General features: G+C 38.9%; 2 protein-coding genes across 3 annotated transcripts; one reads left to right on the top strand and one right to left on the bottom strand.

Moving 5' to 3' along the window:
• Window positions 1–396: 396 nt before the first annotated feature.
• On the bottom strand, window positions 397–8,144 carry rab12 (RAB12, member RAS oncogene family). 2 transcript variants are annotated; one of them, XM_026150593.1, is made up of 8 exons: window positions 7,750–8,144; window positions 6,619–6,679; window positions 3,936–3,996; window positions 3,762–3,826; window positions 3,081–3,219; window positions 2,586–2,675; window positions 1,965–2,069; window positions 397–581 (listed from the first exon to the last, which is right to left on the bottom strand). In XM_026150593.1, exons 1-8 carry the CDS (start codon window positions 7,976–7,978, stop codon window positions 474–476), a joined length of 858 nt encoding a protein of 285 aa, XP_026006378.1. In that variant the 5' UTR covers window positions 7,979–8,144; the 3' UTR covers window positions 397–473. The 2 variants fall into 2 exon arrangements, with proteins under 2 accessions (XP_026006378.1, XP_026006379.1); XM_026150594.1 differs by lacking the exons at window positions 3,762–3,826; window positions 3,936–3,996.
• Window positions 8,145–11,160: 3,016 nt separating this feature from the next.
• On the top strand, window positions 11,161–18,125 carry napgb (N-ethylmaleimide-sensitive factor attachment protein, gamma b). The gene is made up of 12 exons (XM_026150595.1): window positions 11,161–11,351; window positions 11,526–11,593; window positions 11,701–11,785; window positions 12,683–12,700; window positions 12,786–12,816; window positions 12,922–13,031; window positions 14,137–14,203; window positions 14,289–14,359; window positions 14,570–14,648; window positions 14,968–15,047; window positions 15,285–15,414; window positions 17,036–18,125. Exons 1-12 carry the CDS (start codon window positions 11,296–11,298, stop codon window positions 17,177–17,179), a joined length of 939 nt encoding a protein of 312 aa, XP_026006380.1. The 5' UTR covers window positions 11,161–11,295; the 3' UTR covers window positions 17,180–18,125.
• The last annotated feature ends 1,568 nt before the right edge of the window (window positions 18,126–19,693 follow it).

Below are 19,693 nucleotides of genomic sequence, written 5' to 3'. Positions count from 1 at the left end.
ACAAGTTGTAAGGCCCTCAGTAATCGCCCTCCTCAAAAACAAAGCAAAAAAAAAAAAAAAGTGCAACTGCTACCAGAGGACTCTCTACCTGGAAGGCACCTGCGGGGCACAACTAGCCTAACCGTCTGAGCAATGAGGTAGTCTGGGTCAAGTGTTGACAAAAAGGTGGAAGGAAGTGGGTGATTCAGGCCTAAGTGTTAGTGTGAAGCAGGTCATAGTGTACAGTTACAAAACAGGAGAATAATCAAAGGAAGATAACACTGCTTGTTTAAAGAGTCCATGCATTTCAGCAGTCACTGATTCCAAAGTGCTGCTGTGTGCTGCCCCCCAGTGGCCAGATTGGTACTCTGCATGTGTGAGCTGTGTGTGTGTGTGTGTGTGTGTGTGTGTGTGTGTGTGTGTGTGTGTGTGTGTGTATGTTTGTGTGTGCGCGCGCGCGCGCGCATAGGTAGGGTGGGGGACCACTCCGACTCTCAGCAACAGCGCATGCGAGGAGGGGGCAACTCCGGTGGCACTTCCGGTTCAGGCTGCAGAGACAGGACACTGTTGGAAAGCTCCTTGTTGGGAACTTCCAGAGGCATCTGTTGGATCACAGACAAAGTGACATCAGCAGCCGCCAAACAGAGTGTGACAAGCAACACCATCGACAGATAGATTAAAACAAACAAACAAAAGACTAAAGTAATAAAACAATATGATGGAAAAGAATCAGATTCCTTTAACAATTTTCCTGTGAGTGTATTAGGCAAGTTTTTAAATAGCTCTTCCATCATCTAAGTAAGCGAAACAAGGCAAAAAGCAAACACATGACAAGACAAATGTCAATTCAAATTTAATAGGCCACTAAATGAATGGTGCGTTTACACAAGTCATTCCCACACATGTCCTGCAGCACCGAGCTTTAATGGACACTGAACAGCTGCAAACACAGACAAGTGATCACTCATGTTACAGTTCTCTGAAGTAGAGGTAATATGCAAATGCATATTTGGTGCTTTGTAGCATCTCTGCAGCAGAGTATATGTAGTGTGTTACAAAAAAAACAAAACAAAAAAAACTGGCAGACATGCAGATGTGTGCAGAGCCTGGATCTGATTTTGTAATTTGGACCCGAGTGGACTCCCACATATGTACATAAGTGGAAAATATCACACCCGCATAAAAATGAGAACACATATATCAAGCGCAGTCAGTCTTCAACGTTCCCGTATCCCAATACAAAGTCTACATGATGCCCAGTTGAATCAATAATGAGAACAGCACAGATAATAAACCGGTGGTTTGGAGTGGACGTCACATGTAATGACTCCAGGCAGCATCCTCTCCTGAACCTCAAAGAATATTTCCAGCAGAGAGATCGCATTTGAAGCAAATCATCTCCTGCTGTCTGCTACAATTGAAAAAGGGCACCTTTGCAAACATTAAGACATGAAGGCATGATTTTATGGACACTATCTGGAGTTCATGTGTGAAAACAGTCGGTTTGGTTCAGATCAAACAAATTTCGGATGTGTTCCATGCACTTTGGTTCCAAGCACACTCCAGTGTAGCCTTTTTGGTGTATTAATGCACAACTGACAAATCAGATATAATATTAGTATGAATGGAAGAGCTGAAAAACAATAAAATCAGTGTGATGATGTCCACTGTCAAGATAGTGAGTTAATCACTTCACCATCAAAATATATGTATCATTTTTACACTACTTGACTCAGCTGATAAATTACTTCTATATGATAGAAAAGAAATAAGTATTTATTGCTATCAGTCACTAGAATCTGAGCCCCTCTACATGAGTTTGGTTGCGCTATACGATGACATCACCAAAAATGTATAGTAAATGTTTTATGTGTTGATCTACATGACTTCATGTTTACCCGTCTACTTTCATTCATAAAAACTCAAAGTGAACCAAAATGAACCAAACATTGTGTAAAATGTATTTCAGGCGCACTTAACCTCACCTTGCTAAGAATGTCGTCCACAAGCTTCAGGAAGATTTCATCCACATTAAAATTATCCTTCGCACTAGCTTCGCAGAAGCGCATTCCACTTATTCGAGAGGCAAACTATAAAACAAGTGAAACAAAACGAGCTCGGGGTTAGAGTCGGCATGGAAACCCAAACTCAATCCTCAGGAGCACAAATTAAATTGAAGAAAGCTCCAAACACTCTTCAAGTGCACAGTTGATTCACTGGCATATTATTAACTCAGTTTTTAGTATGAAGTACATACCTGTCAAACTATTTGCATTACAGATTTTTTTGTTTGGGTTTTTTGCTGTCAAATAATCTACTGTTTGACCTGTTTTATCTAATCTTAGATGTTTAGATTATTCAGATTTGTAAAATACTGGTGGCTGCCAGTACAACCCCTCAGCGTCCTGGTAGTTCCACCAATGGTATCAATTTCAAAATCTTATGTCATCTTTTTCTCAAGTTATTGGACTCACAAATTTGTGTGTCCAGCCTGCCTGCCCGGCTGGACAATGGCAGCAACCCCATTAACCTTTTGCGGCTGACAGGTAAAACCTGAAGGTGCGGTGCAGTAATAAGACGGTGAAGGACTTTGCTGTTGAACCCACCCTCTCTCCTTGTTGCCTGGAGATGATGCGATCAGTCTCACAGTCCAGCTTGTTCCCGACCAGCAGAAGCTCTGCTTCCTCTGAGGCGTACTGATGGAAAACAGACCACAGCAGACACAAGTCAGGAAATCACCGGCCTACCGTCTCACAAAAGTCAAATCAGATTACTGCAGTTAAATCTTCATCATATCATATCACAGACAGGAAAATCTACAGTAAAAAGACACATATTCCCACACATGGATTTTCAAATACTTATAGTATTATTCAGCACAAATCATTTGAACTGAGGGGCAACACCAAGGTCTAGTTTTTGATCAGTCCCAGTTGGAATTGGTCCCCTTTATAGAAAAAGGCAGAACTGTAGGATAAATATCATGGAATAAATAGATAAACTAAATTCATGTTTCATTTTATAAGAGAAAAGGGAGGAGTTGTAATAAAAAGAAACAAAAACATAATACACACTCTCTGACATGCTGGACTTTAGTTTACCTTGTCAATCATTTTCATCCACTTGGGAAGGTCCTCAAAGGTCTCCTGTTTTGTGATATCATACACAAGCACAATTCCCTTGGCTCCTCTGTAGTATGCTGATGTGATGCTGTTGAACCTCTCCTGGCCTGCGGTGTCCCTGAAAGAGATCACACATTATAAAAACTCAATCATGTGAGAACAGATTAACCCATAGTTTTTTGATTGTGTTTTCCATTAATTAAATTTGATTAATAGGTAACTGGTTTTTAAAGACAATACATAAAAGTGTATGAACATGTAATTTCTGTGGTAATTTAGCAGAAATGTTACATCATAAATTAGTGTAAGAATTTGTCATTTATTGAGATAGTAGACATGCTATTGGTTTTAAAACACTGAATCACTGTCTAAAGCTTCACATCGTCATCTATTAAAACTAAACAGAAAAACACACCACTGAAGAGTTTTGTTCCAAAATGTCACTTTTAGACTTTGAAAGAAGACGAGATAAAGTCGATATTAGCAATATAACTGTAGCAATATTAGCTATTACGGGTTATTAAATACGCATGCACTTTATAATGTTGCATTTTCGGAAGGTAACTCTTCAGTTTCATATTTAATTTGAAATATGACCACACTCGGCTGATCATCCGAGTCTGGACTGGCAGCATGACAAGCAGTTTGAGCCACACTCACAGTGCAGTGTTACTGTACCTCCAGCCAGATAGTCTCTCCCTTTCCCCCTGTGAGTCACAGTCAGGCTTATGAGCAGAAGAGCAGACAGAGACAGCAGCACAATGGCAGGGTTAGGTAAGGTTGGGCGCGGCAGTGTTGGAGCTTGATGTGAGCAGTGCAACATGAGAAACATACACACAGTGATACTCCTCGTCTGACAGGTGGAGGACAGGCAGAGGTGTGAAGGGAGGATGTGCTGCGGTGATGGTGGATGGGAGCAAGACAGATATGTATGGAAATAAGAGATAGCGCTCCCACATTTTAACCAAGCATCGTCACACACTTGCATGTAATAAGTCTGTAGCTGAAGCAGCTCTTCAGTTGTTGGACACCAAATGTTTTCAAAATGAAATCAGAGCCTAACTGAGATCACAAGACGGCAACAGGATAACAGTATCAAATAACATCTTGTCACTAATTGACTGAGATATGAGACAATATGAGACTGATTTAAGATTTCACTGCATACATCTGTGATTTCTGCAAAGAGCACATTACATTTAGCTATTTAGTGCGAGTATTAAGCTGCAACAGCACAGTATGTAATGTTTGTAAAGTCACTGTATGGTTAACGCTAATTACTCAATGACACTAAACACAGTCTAATATGTACCATTAACTGACTGATAATGCTATTACTAATTATTTTATTAACAAACAGGGATGTAACAAACCTCCAAATCTATAGTTTTGGTTCATGCTTCAGTTTTCCTTTAGAGCAGATAAACAACAAAAAGCTGGAATAACCACCAACCTCAGAACTCCACCACGAAGCAGGATTTGGTGCTTAAGTGACTTCAGGCTTAACCCTGGGTTTCCAGTTTTACATCGCCATGGTAACTAATACACGTACGCACACGTAACCTGCGCCATAGTAGATCACGTCCAAGACAAAAGGTCAGCATAAGACCTAGCGACCAAGCAATTGTCTGGAAAAGCCCTTGCACCTCAGTGTGCAGATACTAAGAGGATCTACAGTTTTTATTCAGAACACACAGATCCTTACAGACACTTTTAGTCCTCGCTCGTTTGCTTGCTTCCATTTACCTTTCTTATAAGCCTGAAGCCTAATATTAACTTTACATGCAATTTGCATTTTCCCCTAATATGACTTGGTCTTCTGTTTGTTTTTTTTAAATACATTGGAATATAGTATTACTCTCATTCTCTGGGTTGGCCATGTGAAGCCAAATTTGTTTTTTCCTTGTGAATACAGTCAGTTTGACTGGAAAACCCAGAGCTGACTTGTCAAGTTGATAACAACCCTGGTGGATTGCCTGTGTTAGGGTACGATACAATTTTGCAGGCATTTGCATTACGTGAGGAAAATAAAGTCTTCTGCTACAGTAAGCCCAACTATTAGAAAAACCTAATGAAGTGTAGTCTGCATTACATTTCTTATATTTATTAGTACCAGGATCTGTGGATATAACTATTTCAATCTGGGCATGCCACCAAGGACCTTCATCAGAAAATATTTTGAACACATTAGGTCATGCTGTCCTTACTAACCACAAAGAGCTGCTGGTGGACTGGCCAAGGTGAGACTTCACTGACGTCACTCTCAACCACTGATAATAAAGTACACTCATTGCAACCCACTGATGGGGTCTGGATAGAATCACTACTATGCTAAGAATAGCATTTTCTCTGTTTTGGTTTTACCATTTTAACCACACAACTATTATAATATTTTAATTAGGAGGAGGTCGGGGTACTAAGGTTCTAAGCATTTTTTCAACCCCCATGTGTTTATAGGCCACTAGTGCATGTCATTAACTATTGTGCATGCTCTTTCTTTGCTTTCCTTTTTTTTGCCTTCTTTTACCCTTTACCCCTAGATTGGTGATAGTAGATGACTCTGAGCTCCTGTTAAAAGGGAGGTTTTTCCCTCCCACCATCAACAAGTGCTTGGTTAATAGGGGATCATTTAAAAGATAGTCTCACTACCTTACTATATAACATTGAAACAACTGTGGTTCTTAGTTGGTGCTACATAAATAAAACTGAAATAACTTGAGAAAAGAAGATTGTCGGTACTGGAAAATACTTTATTTGTTTCTGTTGATGGATTTCCAACCTGTCCAACCGGTGTACCCCGCCTCTCACCCTATGATAGCTGGTATAGGCTCTAACCCTCTAAACAGGATAAGTTAAAACAGGGATGCATGGCTGGTTGTTTTGTGGGGGAGTGCAGGAACAGATCATGCAGGAGCTTTGACAAATGACACCCACTCAGTGTAACTTCACAAGACAATTTCCTGCTTTATTCTCACATGGTCTCTCAGTTCTCCTAGGTCAGATCTGACAGATTCAGACACGAATCCACCGAGTCTTGACTACATAATTTCACAGCTCATAGGTACAACCTTTAGGAAAGTAGAACCATTTATGTTTTTAGACAGCCGAGGTAGGTCAAATGCATTCACACAAATCTAGTAGTAACAGCTTAGTTGTTAGGCGAAAAGAGCACACCAGCACCTGCAGATACTCAAGATATCAGTAAAGAAATAGTGACGAGATATTCCTAGTAACAACAGCAGTACCTGATATAAACAAGCAATCTGAAACCTCAGACAACATGGTGAGCAATGATGATGTGGTTTGCATGATGATGTTTACTAGTGAGATTCCCACAGGAGACACTGGGAATCTGTACAAAAACATGTTGACATGGAGAAACATGCAAGAAACACAGCTGGAATACACCCAGTAAGCCAAACAGCAGCTTTTGTTAGTGAAGCCTGCATGCTGATAGGACGGACAGAGAGACAGAGGACATGCAACAGGCAGGAAAGTAAAGGAACTCCTCACTTACCATATCTGTAGTCTAATCTTCTTCCCTCTCAGCTCAACCGTCTTGATTTTGAAGTCAACTCCTATGAGGGAACCAAAACATGTGAACAAAGGCACAAGTTCAAGACTTTGCCCATAAGTTCTAGTGTTAGTAGATTTAATAGATGTGGAGCACTCACTGAGCCATCCACAAAACAATACAAGCCACATTGCATCACCCAGCTCGTCTGAGGCAACTTTTTCAGACAGGCTGGGAGACTGTAAAACTATTCCCTCTGTGGTACCTAATCAAAGAAGCATGTTATTAGTGACACATCTCACACAACTTATGAGCTGTGTCAGGGAGTGACAGGGCACAAAATGGAGCTCTGCTTTAGCAGCTGCTTCTTTTAGACTATTTTGGGACTGGACACTATGGCTGGCTGCCGGACTGGTCATAGGACTGTTTACCCAGCTGTATGTATAAACAGATCTCATGTGTATTTTTAATCTGCAAACATGACTGGCAATTTGTCACATGGCAATCTCGTGTTTAGTAAGTAAACATACCAGGGGTCAAATAATCAAATAATTAAAGAATGTGTTTTTATGTAGAAATATGCAACATCTTAGTTCTCTGTGTAGAGATATATCAGTAAAATCAAGGTGGTATTGGATAAGACTACTTCCTGGTTAACATAACCAAAACAGGGTTACTAGAAGTAAACAGTAATTCAGACCCATAATACCTATAATATAATATTCTGCAAATATTATCAGAACAGTAATAAAGTACAATTATTCATTTGTATTTAATTAATAAAAACGCTGTCCTTTAGCAGAAGTCTAAAATCTCTACATGCAAACGTTAAAAAAGCTTAAGGAAGCCTAGTTCATGTGATTGAAGTCAAAGGAAATGCTATTGTTACTTCAGTCACCATAGTCAACTGGCTAAGATACTGTTATCAACATACCTAGCGAGCTACAGCTAGCATTGGAAATAAAGTTTAGTCGCTATGCAAGTGAACTTGGAGGATTTATGGTCACTGGGCGCACCCCACAGTAGTTTACGCATTTCTCCTCGAGTATTTAGCCAGAGCCCTTCTACATGTTGTAGCTGATTAAATGAAAAGTAGTCGAAAAAACTAAATCTTTTAATGCCTTCTGTCCTCACCTACGGTTGACTTGCAAGCTTCGCAGAAAGTGTCGTCGGTAAATCTTTCCATGAGACTTGTTTTACCAACACCACGAGAGCCAATAATGATAATCTGAAGTTTGAAATCAGCGGGTCTGGGAGGCATCTTCCTGCGGCGTGACTGAGCCCCCAGAGCGGGGGACGAGTTCGCGGAGCCCCCGCCGCCACCGCCGGCGGCCCTCCGTGGAATATCATACCTCGGATCCATCAGTAATCCCACATTTGTGACTATAAGACGAACAGACAAATAACCCTAACCGGTTACAGAAACAACACAAGCCGATATCTCCAACTTTCTTTTGTCTCTGATGAAGTTTGCGAAAGTTTGTCAGTCGCCGACAGTTGTTGTTGTTCAGCCATTAGAGACCGGGGCCATCGTGATGTCATTTCCGCTTCCGGTGGCTATGATTTCTATTTTTATAAATTTTATAAAATTATAACCAGAGACCGCTTAATCACTTGTAATCAGACTGTATTACTTTTACATGTTATTTTGATTTATTAAACGTTTTCATTAAAAAGGCACCAAATATTAGGCCTGCATGTAGAGAGACATCCTCTTATAATTGATAATGTCAATTATAAGAGGATGTCAGTTATATCAATTATAAGATTTCAGTGCATAATCTGGTCCTTATTAGGTCTTACAATTGGGTAAATACAGCCTCAGAAGAATTACAAAACATGACATATTATACCATGTAATTATTTATTTAACAAAAATTAAGTCAAAATGTAGAGGTTACATGGTAAAAATAAGTACACCCTCCCTTCTCCCAAAAGAATTAAGAGGGTAAGTAGAGGTCAGATCCTGATAATTGAATGCCCTTGATTATTTAATCACCAGCAACTTTGAGGATTTCTATAAAAGCAGACGTTTTGGCAGTTTGCTAGTCTGGAGCATTCGGGTGTGTGTTAACACAATGCCAAGAAGGAAATACATCAACACTGATCTTACAGAAACAATTGTTGCTTCCCATCAGTCTTGAAAAGGTTCTAAGTCCATATGAATTTCACTGAATTCCATCATTCTACACCGAGAAAGATTATTAACAAGTGGAAAACATTGATATCAGCTGTCAGTTTGTATCCAGAGTGGATGTCTAAGCAAATTAAGCAAATTAAGCACAGGCTCAGGGACTCTCAGGGAAAAAAACAAGAACTACAAATTCCACAGACCTCAGTAAGCATGTTAAATGTTAAAAGTTCATGACAGTACAATTAGAAACAGAGTGAACCAGTATGGCTTGTTTGGAAAGTTTGCCAGGAAAAAGCATCTTTTCTCTAAAAGGAAGACAGCACGGCATTGGTTTGGAAAACTGCCTCAGAATAAACCACCAGACGTCTTGTGGCATGTCTGGCAGAACCAAACACAGCATATCAGCACAAACACCTCACACCAAATGTTAGCACGGCTGCAGATTGGGCTTGTTTCATAACCACAGGATCTGGACTCCTTGCAGTCATTGAGTTGATCATGAACTCTGTATACCAAAGTTTTCTGAAGTCAATTGTGAAGCCATCTGTCTGACTGAAATTGGTCATACAACTGGAGAGTGAGCCCAACATATAACACAATGGCTGACAAAAGAAAATAATAAAGGTGTTGCAATGTCACAGTCAAAGTCTGGAATTCAATCTGATCACAGTTTTCCAATGAGACCTTAAGAGAGCTGTGAATAAAATGATGCCCCGCAAACCTTTATTATTGCTTCAAACTATCCCTATAAAAGGTGCTACTGAATCATGGGGTGCATTCAGTTTTTCACACACAGTTTCTACATTTACTTAAATAATGGCACAATGTAATACATCATGTTTTGTTGTTCAATTCAATCAGAATCAGAATCAGAATCAGAATGGGTTTTATTGCCAAATGTTGAGCAGGTTTACAACATTAGGAAATTGCTGCGGTGCTTCAGTGCAAACATGCTGTCATAAATTGCGCTTAAATAGACATGAAAAAATAAAAGTAAGAATAAGAATTAAAAGTGCTACGTAGAAAGATATATGCATGAGATATACATGAGATATATACATGAGAATAAGAATTAAAAGTGCTACGTAGAAAGATATATACATGAGTGCAGGTGGTGATCAGTGCCAAAACATGGAATCAAGCTGTATTAATTTAAATTTAAGACCTACAAATGACTAATTGCTTTTTTGCAATATCCTGAGATGTAAAACCTTAGAAAAGGGGGCGGATATACTTTCTTTTCACCATGAAAAAAAAAACGTTTTCTTTTTGTATCACAACTGAGATTCTTGATCCCTTTTAAAGCCCCTTTAGGTAAATTTGTGATATGTACAAGTTTTATTTGACCTGAGGTTGCAGTCCAACAAACAGGACTGTGAATATCCAATGTAAGTGTGGAGAATCAATGCAAGATGTTCTGTTTTCTCAGAGTGATATAAAACTCTCAGGAATTCTGTTCAAGTATATTTCATTTAATGTTTGGCAAGGAAAAAAAATGTAAAGACCACAAGGGAAAGTGCAGTTTGACAAAGAGAACAAAGGAGCACTGTCCTATAAAGTTTGACGTAGTTCTCATAAGCATGGCAGACTGACTATCTGGTGCTTTGCCAATGGTATTAACATGTATGGGTTCCATACATTCACTCCGCACACATCTGGAAAATGTTAAAGAGGCCCACTATGTCAAGTTGCTATAGCCTCCTGCGCCTTCACTTGTCCTCAGCTACGAAAAAATAACAAAAAAAAAAAGTACAGAACCAGTATGTGATTGGAAATTTCTGAATGAAAACAAGAGACTTAAATAAATACACTGCGAACTGAAGATAATCAATGGGCCAATGCCCTGACTTAACAGTGCCTATTCGCTCCCTGATGGAAAGTTAAAGAATTATCTGTGGATGGTTCTTTTGTTGTGCATGCAACCTTACCAAACACTGGTAGTGTCATGGTGTTCTGTTAGACCTGTTAGTCATGGAGGGTTAAGTTAAGGCCCTTTTAATCCTGCATTAATTTAGCACTCTATTTTTCTTTATATTTACAAAACATATTATCAGCAAACATTGGACTGAAGCTTTGTGAAACTCCTGGAATTTGAAACCACACTGTAGGCTCCCACGTCACCAGACTTTCTTGTAATTGCTTCCAAATTCATAATCCAGACTTTGAGCAAAGGCTATTGTTGTTTTAATACTTATAAATGACTTGGTTTTAAAGCGAGGGCGTGGAAATTACATTTAAAAATCCACTGTGGTGGTGAACAGAGGGGATATTGCCCCCCAAAAATGTGCTATTGTGGATCTGATTGTATAGTTTTTCATTAAAAAAAAACAAAAAGCAAATTTTCTAGCTGCATTACAGTACTAGAGCCAGATTTTCGCATTCCCTGTTGTTGCTGTTTTTTGGTCCAATGCGGCATCCGTAACCTGCGACAGTTAGTGACGTTGCGGCCGAGGAGGAGTTCCTGGTAATCCAAACATCGACGAAGCGACATCCATAGTCGTTTATCAATAACATATTCCTCATAACCGAGTTGATCGATCAACATAATGGCTGCTCAGAAGATAAACGAAGCGCACGAGCACATAGCCAAAGCGGAGAAATGGTGAGCCAGGACAAAAACGATTATTTCCTGCTCTGTAGTTTTACTACTCACGTTAGCTAGCTGTAAGGCCACTGTGTATTTTCTGTTGAAAGGTTATGCGACATAAAGTGACTTTATGGTTATTTATCCATCGAATTATAATTGTATTATTTGTTCCTCGTGGTGTGTTTACAGCTTAAAAACGAGTCTGACAAAGTGGAAGCCTGACTTTGACAGTGCTGCATCAGAATACGCCAAAGCAGGTAAAACACGAAACGACACTATTGCTTAAAACTGCAGTGTTTTTTCTTATCATTATATTACAAATATATAATTTCACAGTGAGCTAACCTCTGTGCTTTGTTTCTAGCTGTGTGCTTCAAGAATGCCAAGCAGTATGAACAAGCAAAGGATGCTTATCTGAAGGAAGCTGAGTACCACACAGAAAACAAAACGTATCCTTTCCTGATCAAAGGAAAGGCACAAGTCTGCATATATTCTGTGCAATCGCTAGCCACTTTGTTAGCGGCTCAGACAACAGAAACACAAAGCGTGCAGGCAGTGTAGGGTGTAACCGTTTTTAACCCTGCACCCTGGGTCCTGTTTTAGCTGGGTTCAGGGTGCCTGCTTATCGCAGATTTAACAGCGTACCATAGTTATTCTCACTAGGGGTGTAACAACTCTAAAAACCAAGACCAGCAAAACTCTGGCAAAAATATACACAATATATTATAATTCTGTCATTCCATACTGTGAGACCCACGTGGAGATATTGCGTAGAAATATTGAAATGTCATCAGTTTATAATGAAATAATTAAGTGACAAGATTTGTGGCAAACTGATTATTTTCCCATATGTATTTTGTTATTCAACCTCTCAAGGAAAACTAAGATTTGAGCTAAAACCCTGCCATCAAACCCTGGTAAAACAAATCTGGCTTAGAAGAATTGTTACACCCCTGATTCTGATGGGTTTTCATTTCATGAGCACTTTATACGTTGGCATGGATTCATTTTGCCTTGTGTCAAAAATCGAAGGAGGTCTTAATCCAACAGAGCACCTCTGGGACAAAGTTTGAACAGTAGAATTGCATTTGTAAGGTGCTGCCCAGAAATTTGTAACAACTGTAATCCTGCTGTGTCTTCAAGGACCCAAACCTCTGAGGAAGATTTCTAGCAACTTGTTGATTTTTGCTAAGAAGAGTTAAAGTCACTTTAGACTGTGGGAAGTTTGTATCAGGGGTTTAACATTTTATTAATGGAGAATGTAATCTGATTTATTTTAAGCCATATATTTGTTAGCATGACACAGTTTCACTCTTGTTTGGCTATTTCCTTAGCTTGTCCTTCAGGCTTTTTCATGCTGCAAAGTAAGTATAATTCTTAATAACCTGTAATATTGAAGCAGCTGCAAACTTGGAAACACCTGTTTGATTCAAACTCTTATTTCCTCAGGGCTATTGAACAGGCTGGTATGATGATGAAGGTGAGTGTAACCACTCTAAAACCACACAGTGAAGTCATAATAAAACAGATGGAGATAATGATTCAGTAGCACAATTGTAACTCTGCTGTGTTTGCACTGCATCAGGAACAAAAGAAAATGCCAGAGGCCATCCAGTACATAGAGAAAGCCTGCATGATGTACATGGAGAACGGGACACCGGACACTGCTGCCATGGCTCTGGACCGGGCTGGAAAGTAAAAATAATACCTTAATTTACTCTGCTGATCAGTGCTGACCAGTTAAGCATATTTTTTTCATTGGAATGGCGATATGAATGTATTTGATAAACACCTTTCAGAAGTCTGCCTGATAACTGATTAATGAGAAAGTTCATCTTAATTTATATGCACCATACATTCACTGCCAAAGTACAAGTGTTTTAGCTATTGGATGAATAGGTTTGTTGGGTTCTTTAGTAATTAAAAAGATGCAATGAGAATATAATTAAGAACAGGATAATTGTAGCATTATATTTATGCCCACAGCTAACTAAAAGCTAAATTTTGACTGTGATAAAGTGCTGCAGAAATTTAAGGAAACTCTTAATTCTAATTCTGTAGTGCAGCCGTCCCCAGACTTAAGACAGAGCCTTACCATTTTAAAATATGAACGTTTTCTATGGATCTCCCAAACCTTTAAACACACTATCACATCACACAAGGCTAACACAAGAATTTAAAGGGTTTTTTTGTGTGTGTTTTAAATTATTAATTTGAGCTTCTGCATTAGCAGCTTTATTTCTGGCACCATCTTCATGTTAGTTTTTTCTACTATTGATTTTTCAGGATCAAAATAGATCAGAAAATTAATCATCTAATTTTGAAATTTCACAACATTGATTTATTCATTCTATATCTTTTTAAAAATGATTTCTAAATATCTAATGGCAGTTTTAAAGTAAATAATATAAAACCGATTTCTTGTAAATCACTTCATGGCCCACCTGCAGCTCCTTTGCAGCCCACCTGGGAGCTACGACCCACATTTTGGGAATCACTGGTATAGCTAATATGCAGAATTTTAATTTTTTTATTCGATCCATTTTGTCACCTCACCTCACATACTGAAGATCATTTTAACTATTAACATTATAAGCTGCCAGCTGCTGGTTATGGCACAAGTCTGATCGCTTTATTGTGATGAGAATTAATGCTTGCATTGTTACTGCCATTATGCATATTTACGTGCTGTTTATTATACTTACGTTAACTTTTTATTCTCAGAAACTGACTTTCAATTCTAACAAAAAATACTCCGACTGAAAAAGAGTGTTTCCTAAAACACATTTTTCCTCCTCAGACTGATAGAGCCTATAAACCTGGAGAAAGCTGTGGACTTGTATCAGAAGGCAGCAGGTGTATTTGAGGTATGGATATCAACAAAGATTTAATAATTTAGCTTTTTTGGGGGGGGTTCAGTCAGCTGTTTTATCCTTTTTTTGTGTTTTGTAGAATGAGGATCGCCTACGTCAGGCAGTAGAACTGCTGGGAAAAGCCTCCAGACTTCTGGTCAGGTTAAAAAGGTAAAGGGAAATAATGGTGGATGGGATGTTAACACTCATCTTTGGTTTTACACATATATATTACCAAGGATCAGATATGGTAACCTTGAAGGCTGGGCTTGGTAAATGAATTTCCTTTGATTTCTCTTCTTGCCTGTTTGATATATTTCATGTCAGTGATGTGTTTGTAAACCTGCTCCTCATCAGCCTTTTTCTGGCCTTTCTAACCAGGCTGGACGAAGCGGCAGTCGCCCTGCAGAAAGAAAAGAATATGTACAAAGAGATCGAGAACTTCCCGATGTGCTTCAAGGTGGCTCAGCTGTTTGTTTTTATATCATGTACATCTTTTTTGCACAGTTTATCAGCAGTGCAACAATCAGGTTTCCATTGTAGGCAATGTTGTGGTGTTTCTCTTAATCTGGTTTATCTTCTCTGCCTTTAAGTCAATCACGTTTTTAAGACAACTTTCTTTTCATTGTCTGCTCCTCATAAAGCAGTGGTTTGAAGAGCAGGCGGGTGGGACAGCCATGCTCATAGCCAGCACTGTGCACCTGAAACGATCATATAAGAGATTTCCTTTTTTAATTTTTTCATATCATTTAAATCATGTTTTTTTTTTTCTTCCTTAGAAAACAACTGCTCAAGTACTGGTTCATCTTCACAGAGGCGACTACGTAGCAGCTGATAAATGTGTCAGAGAAAGTTACAGGTAAGCCAATTCACCTACACTTCATTGCCATCTGTATTATGAAGTTAGAAGAGACTAAAGTCTCCTCGAGCCAGCCTGGCAGGAAAATATTCCGCATCCTCATCAAAACATCAAAGACCAGAGAAAGAACCGGCTCGCTTCTTACTTTGTTTGACCCTTGATGTCACATTCATGGTGTAACGCTGCTGCCACTTACTTTAAAGATGGTTACATGATGTACTGCTTGATCTCCTTCAGCCTGCCTGGCTATAGTGGAAGCGAAGATTGTGTTGCCATGGAGACGTTACTTCAGGGCTATGATGAGCAGGATGAGGACCAGGTCTATCGCGTGTGTAACTCACCTCTGCTGAAGTACATGGACAATGATGTGAGTACTAAGGTTTCATTGTTGTGGTTTGTGATTATGGTAGACTTCTGGCCCCGTTGTGATAATGCAGCGACGTCTGACGTGTTAGCTAAGTTTCATTCGTCCGTCCGTCCGCCTGTCTGTCTATATATTTTATTTAATTTTTTTTATTTTTTTATTTTTTTTGCTGAATGCCAAAATAACGTCAAGATAATCCAAACAATAAAAATGAATTTTAGCCATTGTATTCATGATTGCAGGTTTTTCTCTGTTACCTTAGATATATAATTAATAGCCTTTACAGAGTAAGGTGGAAAATAATGAATGTCCTCAGCTATCACTGTTCCACACAGTGTTTTAACCATCTGTAAAGCAATCTGAGGCTTAATACCTGTCTTAAGGCTGAAAATTCCCCCCACACCACACATGAGTTGGTGCCCTGGTTCCAGATGAGTTGGAGAAAGTTTCTTTGAGAACATCAAGATGGTGTCCAGTTTTTCTTATTTCAATTTAACATGTTTTTTTGAAAAGATGACACAAAATGTCAAATTTTGACCTATGTGCTACTGTGACGGGTGCTTCAAATAATTCCTTCTACCAGATCCAGGGCTATTACTACTGTGTCTCATCTACTCTGTAGATACAGGGTTACCCCCAAATCTTTCTGAAAACCTATGCCATGACTGGAAGTGCACCTCCCTTGAAATGTACTGTAACTACACACTGGATCAACGCAGACTGCAGCAGCTGTGATTGAACCACTCAGTTTGAATGATTCAAGCTACTTCAGCTGCCATTGTTTGAATCAGCAGGAAGAGAGAAACCCCGCCACCAGGTGGTGTTTTGGTGGTGAAATTGCAGAATAGGGGAGCCAAGCAGCACACAAGTATAAATGCTCTCACCTCCTTGGAGGAGTTGATTATATTAATGCTTCATTTAACACACTTAATACTTTATCAGCTTTAATTAACAACTTCAAACCAACTTCTAGCTCACTGCTGTTACCTTTAGTCCAATACTTTTGGTTGCTCCTTCATACTCCAACAGCTACTCAGTGTTTCAAGATATATTTCCACTCATTCTGTAAGGCAGACATTTTAGCTGTCTTTGTAGTATGTTAGGCTTTAGTTTAGTTGTTTAAAGTATTCGGTTATTCACCTTTTTTGATTGTTAGCTATCTGTTTGAAATGTAGTCTGTTTCTACATTCTAACCATCCATCTCTTACTTTTAATGAACCTTTCTACTCAAATCTGAACAGGTCTGAAATATTTCTAATTAAACTTCTGTATTTTAGAAGATTAAAGATGCAGCAGGAACAGCTGTCATGGTCCAGGTGGGATTGACATTATTATCTGTCTTAGGTGATGTTAAAATCACCTAAGATGAAAGATGAAAATAAATCCTGTGTGGACTTAGATGTTATATACTGACAACTTCATTAGGACTGTGTTGATTTGTTGTGGATGGATTAGATTAACAGCTGTCATTAGATTTTGATTTAAACGATGCCATATTTCAACACTGCCAAAGGAGGAAATGTGTTTATGGGTTTTGTTATTCGTTTTAAAATAGTTGATTAAAGCATAAATATTGAGGGGCTTTAAATCTGACGGCTAATGACACTCCCCCTCCCCCTCACAGTATGCCAAACTGGCTATTTCCCTGAGGGTACCTGGAGGAGGAGGAGGAAAGAAGAAGAAGGCTGCTGCTGCTCCACAGGGTGGTGCTAGTGGGGCACCAGCTCCAGAGGAAGAGGAGGATGACTATGAAGGCGGGCTGTGTTAGCCTTCAGCCTCCAGAGCACCGACTCTACCATCTGCTGCCACCAGTACACCCTCTCTGTATGAGTTAAACAACCTCTGAGCTCTGATATCCTGATGGGTGGCTTTCTGATCTTAAATGTGCAAAAAAAAAAAAGAATAAGAAAAAAATAAATTTTAAAACCCCAAACAGTTCAGTAGGTGTTGGCGTCAACCTGAGTTTGAACAGCCTTTTATTTTGTGTAATCTCTCGAGGTGGATCCTCAGCCTGTTGTATGTACATGTTCTATTATTTCTCGTCTCTTGTGAAGCTGTAAATTTTGCTGTTATTGTTTGCGGGTAGAGTGTAAAATTACTATAGGTATATTCAAATCACACAAAGACTTGATCAGTGTATAGGTGTTTATTTGTACAGAGTTAATTTATTCAGTATTCATGACTATAGCCTGAAAATGTTACTGGAGCAATATGCAATCAGATTGTTATAATGCATGTTTGCAATAACGGAACGATAAAATAAAATCTATGATAAATCTGTCGATATTAAAGCTTAAGAATGGGTCACGCTGTCATCTTCAGCATCAGCTCTCTCTACTTTTTTGTGAGTATTTTAAAAATAAGACATAATGCAGCTTGTAGCCAGCTGTAGACTGTTTTCCTGTCTACCTCCAGCTCTGTGTTACCTTATAATAAAATAGTCATGGCTGTGTCTTTATTTCTTAATTTCCTCTAAAATTAAAGATAGTATACTAATAAAAAGGGGACCATTCAGTGAAGATTTCAGGGCTGTAAATGTGAAAAGCCCACAATAAGTACAATATCACCTAAATGCCAATAATATAAAACAATATCACTACTAAAGGGATTGTTTACATTTTTAAATTTGTGTTGTTGCTGACTTATTGTATATTCCTCAAAGTCATATCTTCAAACTTTGCACATGCATCAATAAACATTTCCGTTGTGTGGCATTTTATGGTCTCTGTACATTTTCTTAAATGAGTTAGCAAACAGATTTTCCATATCAGCGAGTCTAACAGCGGCTGCAGATGTCTGCACCAAAATGGCTCACAGACATGTAATGACTGTGTAGCTTCCTAAGACCTATTTATCTTTGATGAGGCTAATGCTTTCTCTCTGTTAAGCGATATTTAATGTATACCCATTCATGCTCTTTTTGTGATGCCTCTCATACTGAATGACTCCAGTGCATCTGTGCATTAGGTGGATCAAAGCTGGACTTGAGTGGAAAACAAATTAGCAGACAAAAATAAGAAGTTGTTTCATGTGTGGGTTATTAGAACAGAGTCTTGTGCATCGGACTTGAAAAATATTCTTAATTAAATTGAACTTTCATCACGATATGACTTAGTTTTGAGCTGATATACAGATTCCCAATTTAATAATTAAATACCGCTGACAAATCTTTTTTTCTAGGGCTTAGTCCTTTTTAGTTTCTAGGTCTTTATATTTTCAATCGCATTCACCCTCCTTCCCCCAAATTATGGATTCTACAGGTGTTAAAACATGATGAAGCAAAACTTCAAATTTAAAAAGATAAGAGACTCAAGGAATCTTCCCACAAATGCAAACCTAATATTTCCACACTCAAACCACTTACGCATGACACATTTTCTATTAGCTAGATTTTGTTTTTCTCCTCATCAAACTTCTGTTTTTCTCTGCACAGCACCACATGCATAGAATGTGCATACAAGCATAAACAATCAATATGCAACTGAAATATGAACTTTCAGCTTTAATTCAAGAGGTTCAACAAAAGAATCGCGTTAACTTTTCAGGAACTGTTCCCCATGGTTTCAGTATAAAATATTTTTTGCATTCTTGATATCAGATTTCATCTGTGTTTAGTTCTTGTTTTCATTCCACAATATGCCAACTGCTTTCAATGAGTGACAAGTCTGAGGGGTTTAGCATCCAGACTCTTACTATGGAGCTCTACTGTTGTCCTAATGTAGAACGTGCAGAATGTAGTTTGGCATTGTCTTGTTTAGTGAGAAACGTTTTCCTGAAAGGCAGTATATGTTACTCCATAACCTGTTTATATCATTAACAGATGTTCTAATTACTCATAGTGTACACTAATGTACCCCAAATCATGAATGCCGTTTCCCTAGCAACTGTCTGCTGATAACAAGCTGGATGGCTCCTCTCCCCCTGTGCCTGCTGTATGCCGTGTGTGGTCAGACGACGTCATTGCAACATTCATGACCCTGAGAAGTAAGCAGTGTTTCTCAATCTTGTTTATATATAGGTTTCTTCACAGAGCTGTAGCTAGCATTCTTGGATTCAGCAACAAGTTGTGTTTACTGAGAGTGGATGTCGGAAGAACTTAAATGCACTCCAGATTGAGGTCATGGACAGATGGCTGGACATTCTCCTTCAGGATGTTTTAGTAGACAGCAGAATTCATGGTTCCATTTACCACAGCAAGTCTTCCAGGTCCTGAGACATCAAAACAGCCCCACACCATCACGCTACCTCCACCGTATTTTACTGTTGGCATGATGTTTCTTTT

The sequence above is a fragment of the Astatotilapia calliptera genome, chromosome 18 (genome assembly GCF_900246225.1).
Source record: "Astatotilapia calliptera chromosome 18, fAstCal1.2, whole genome shotgun sequence".
Classification (NCBI taxonomy): Eukaryota; Metazoa; Chordata; class Actinopteri; order Cichliformes; family Cichlidae; genus Astatotilapia; species Astatotilapia calliptera.
Note: the sequence above shows the minus strand (reverse complement) of the source record. Positions and strands in the feature narration are given on the sequence as shown.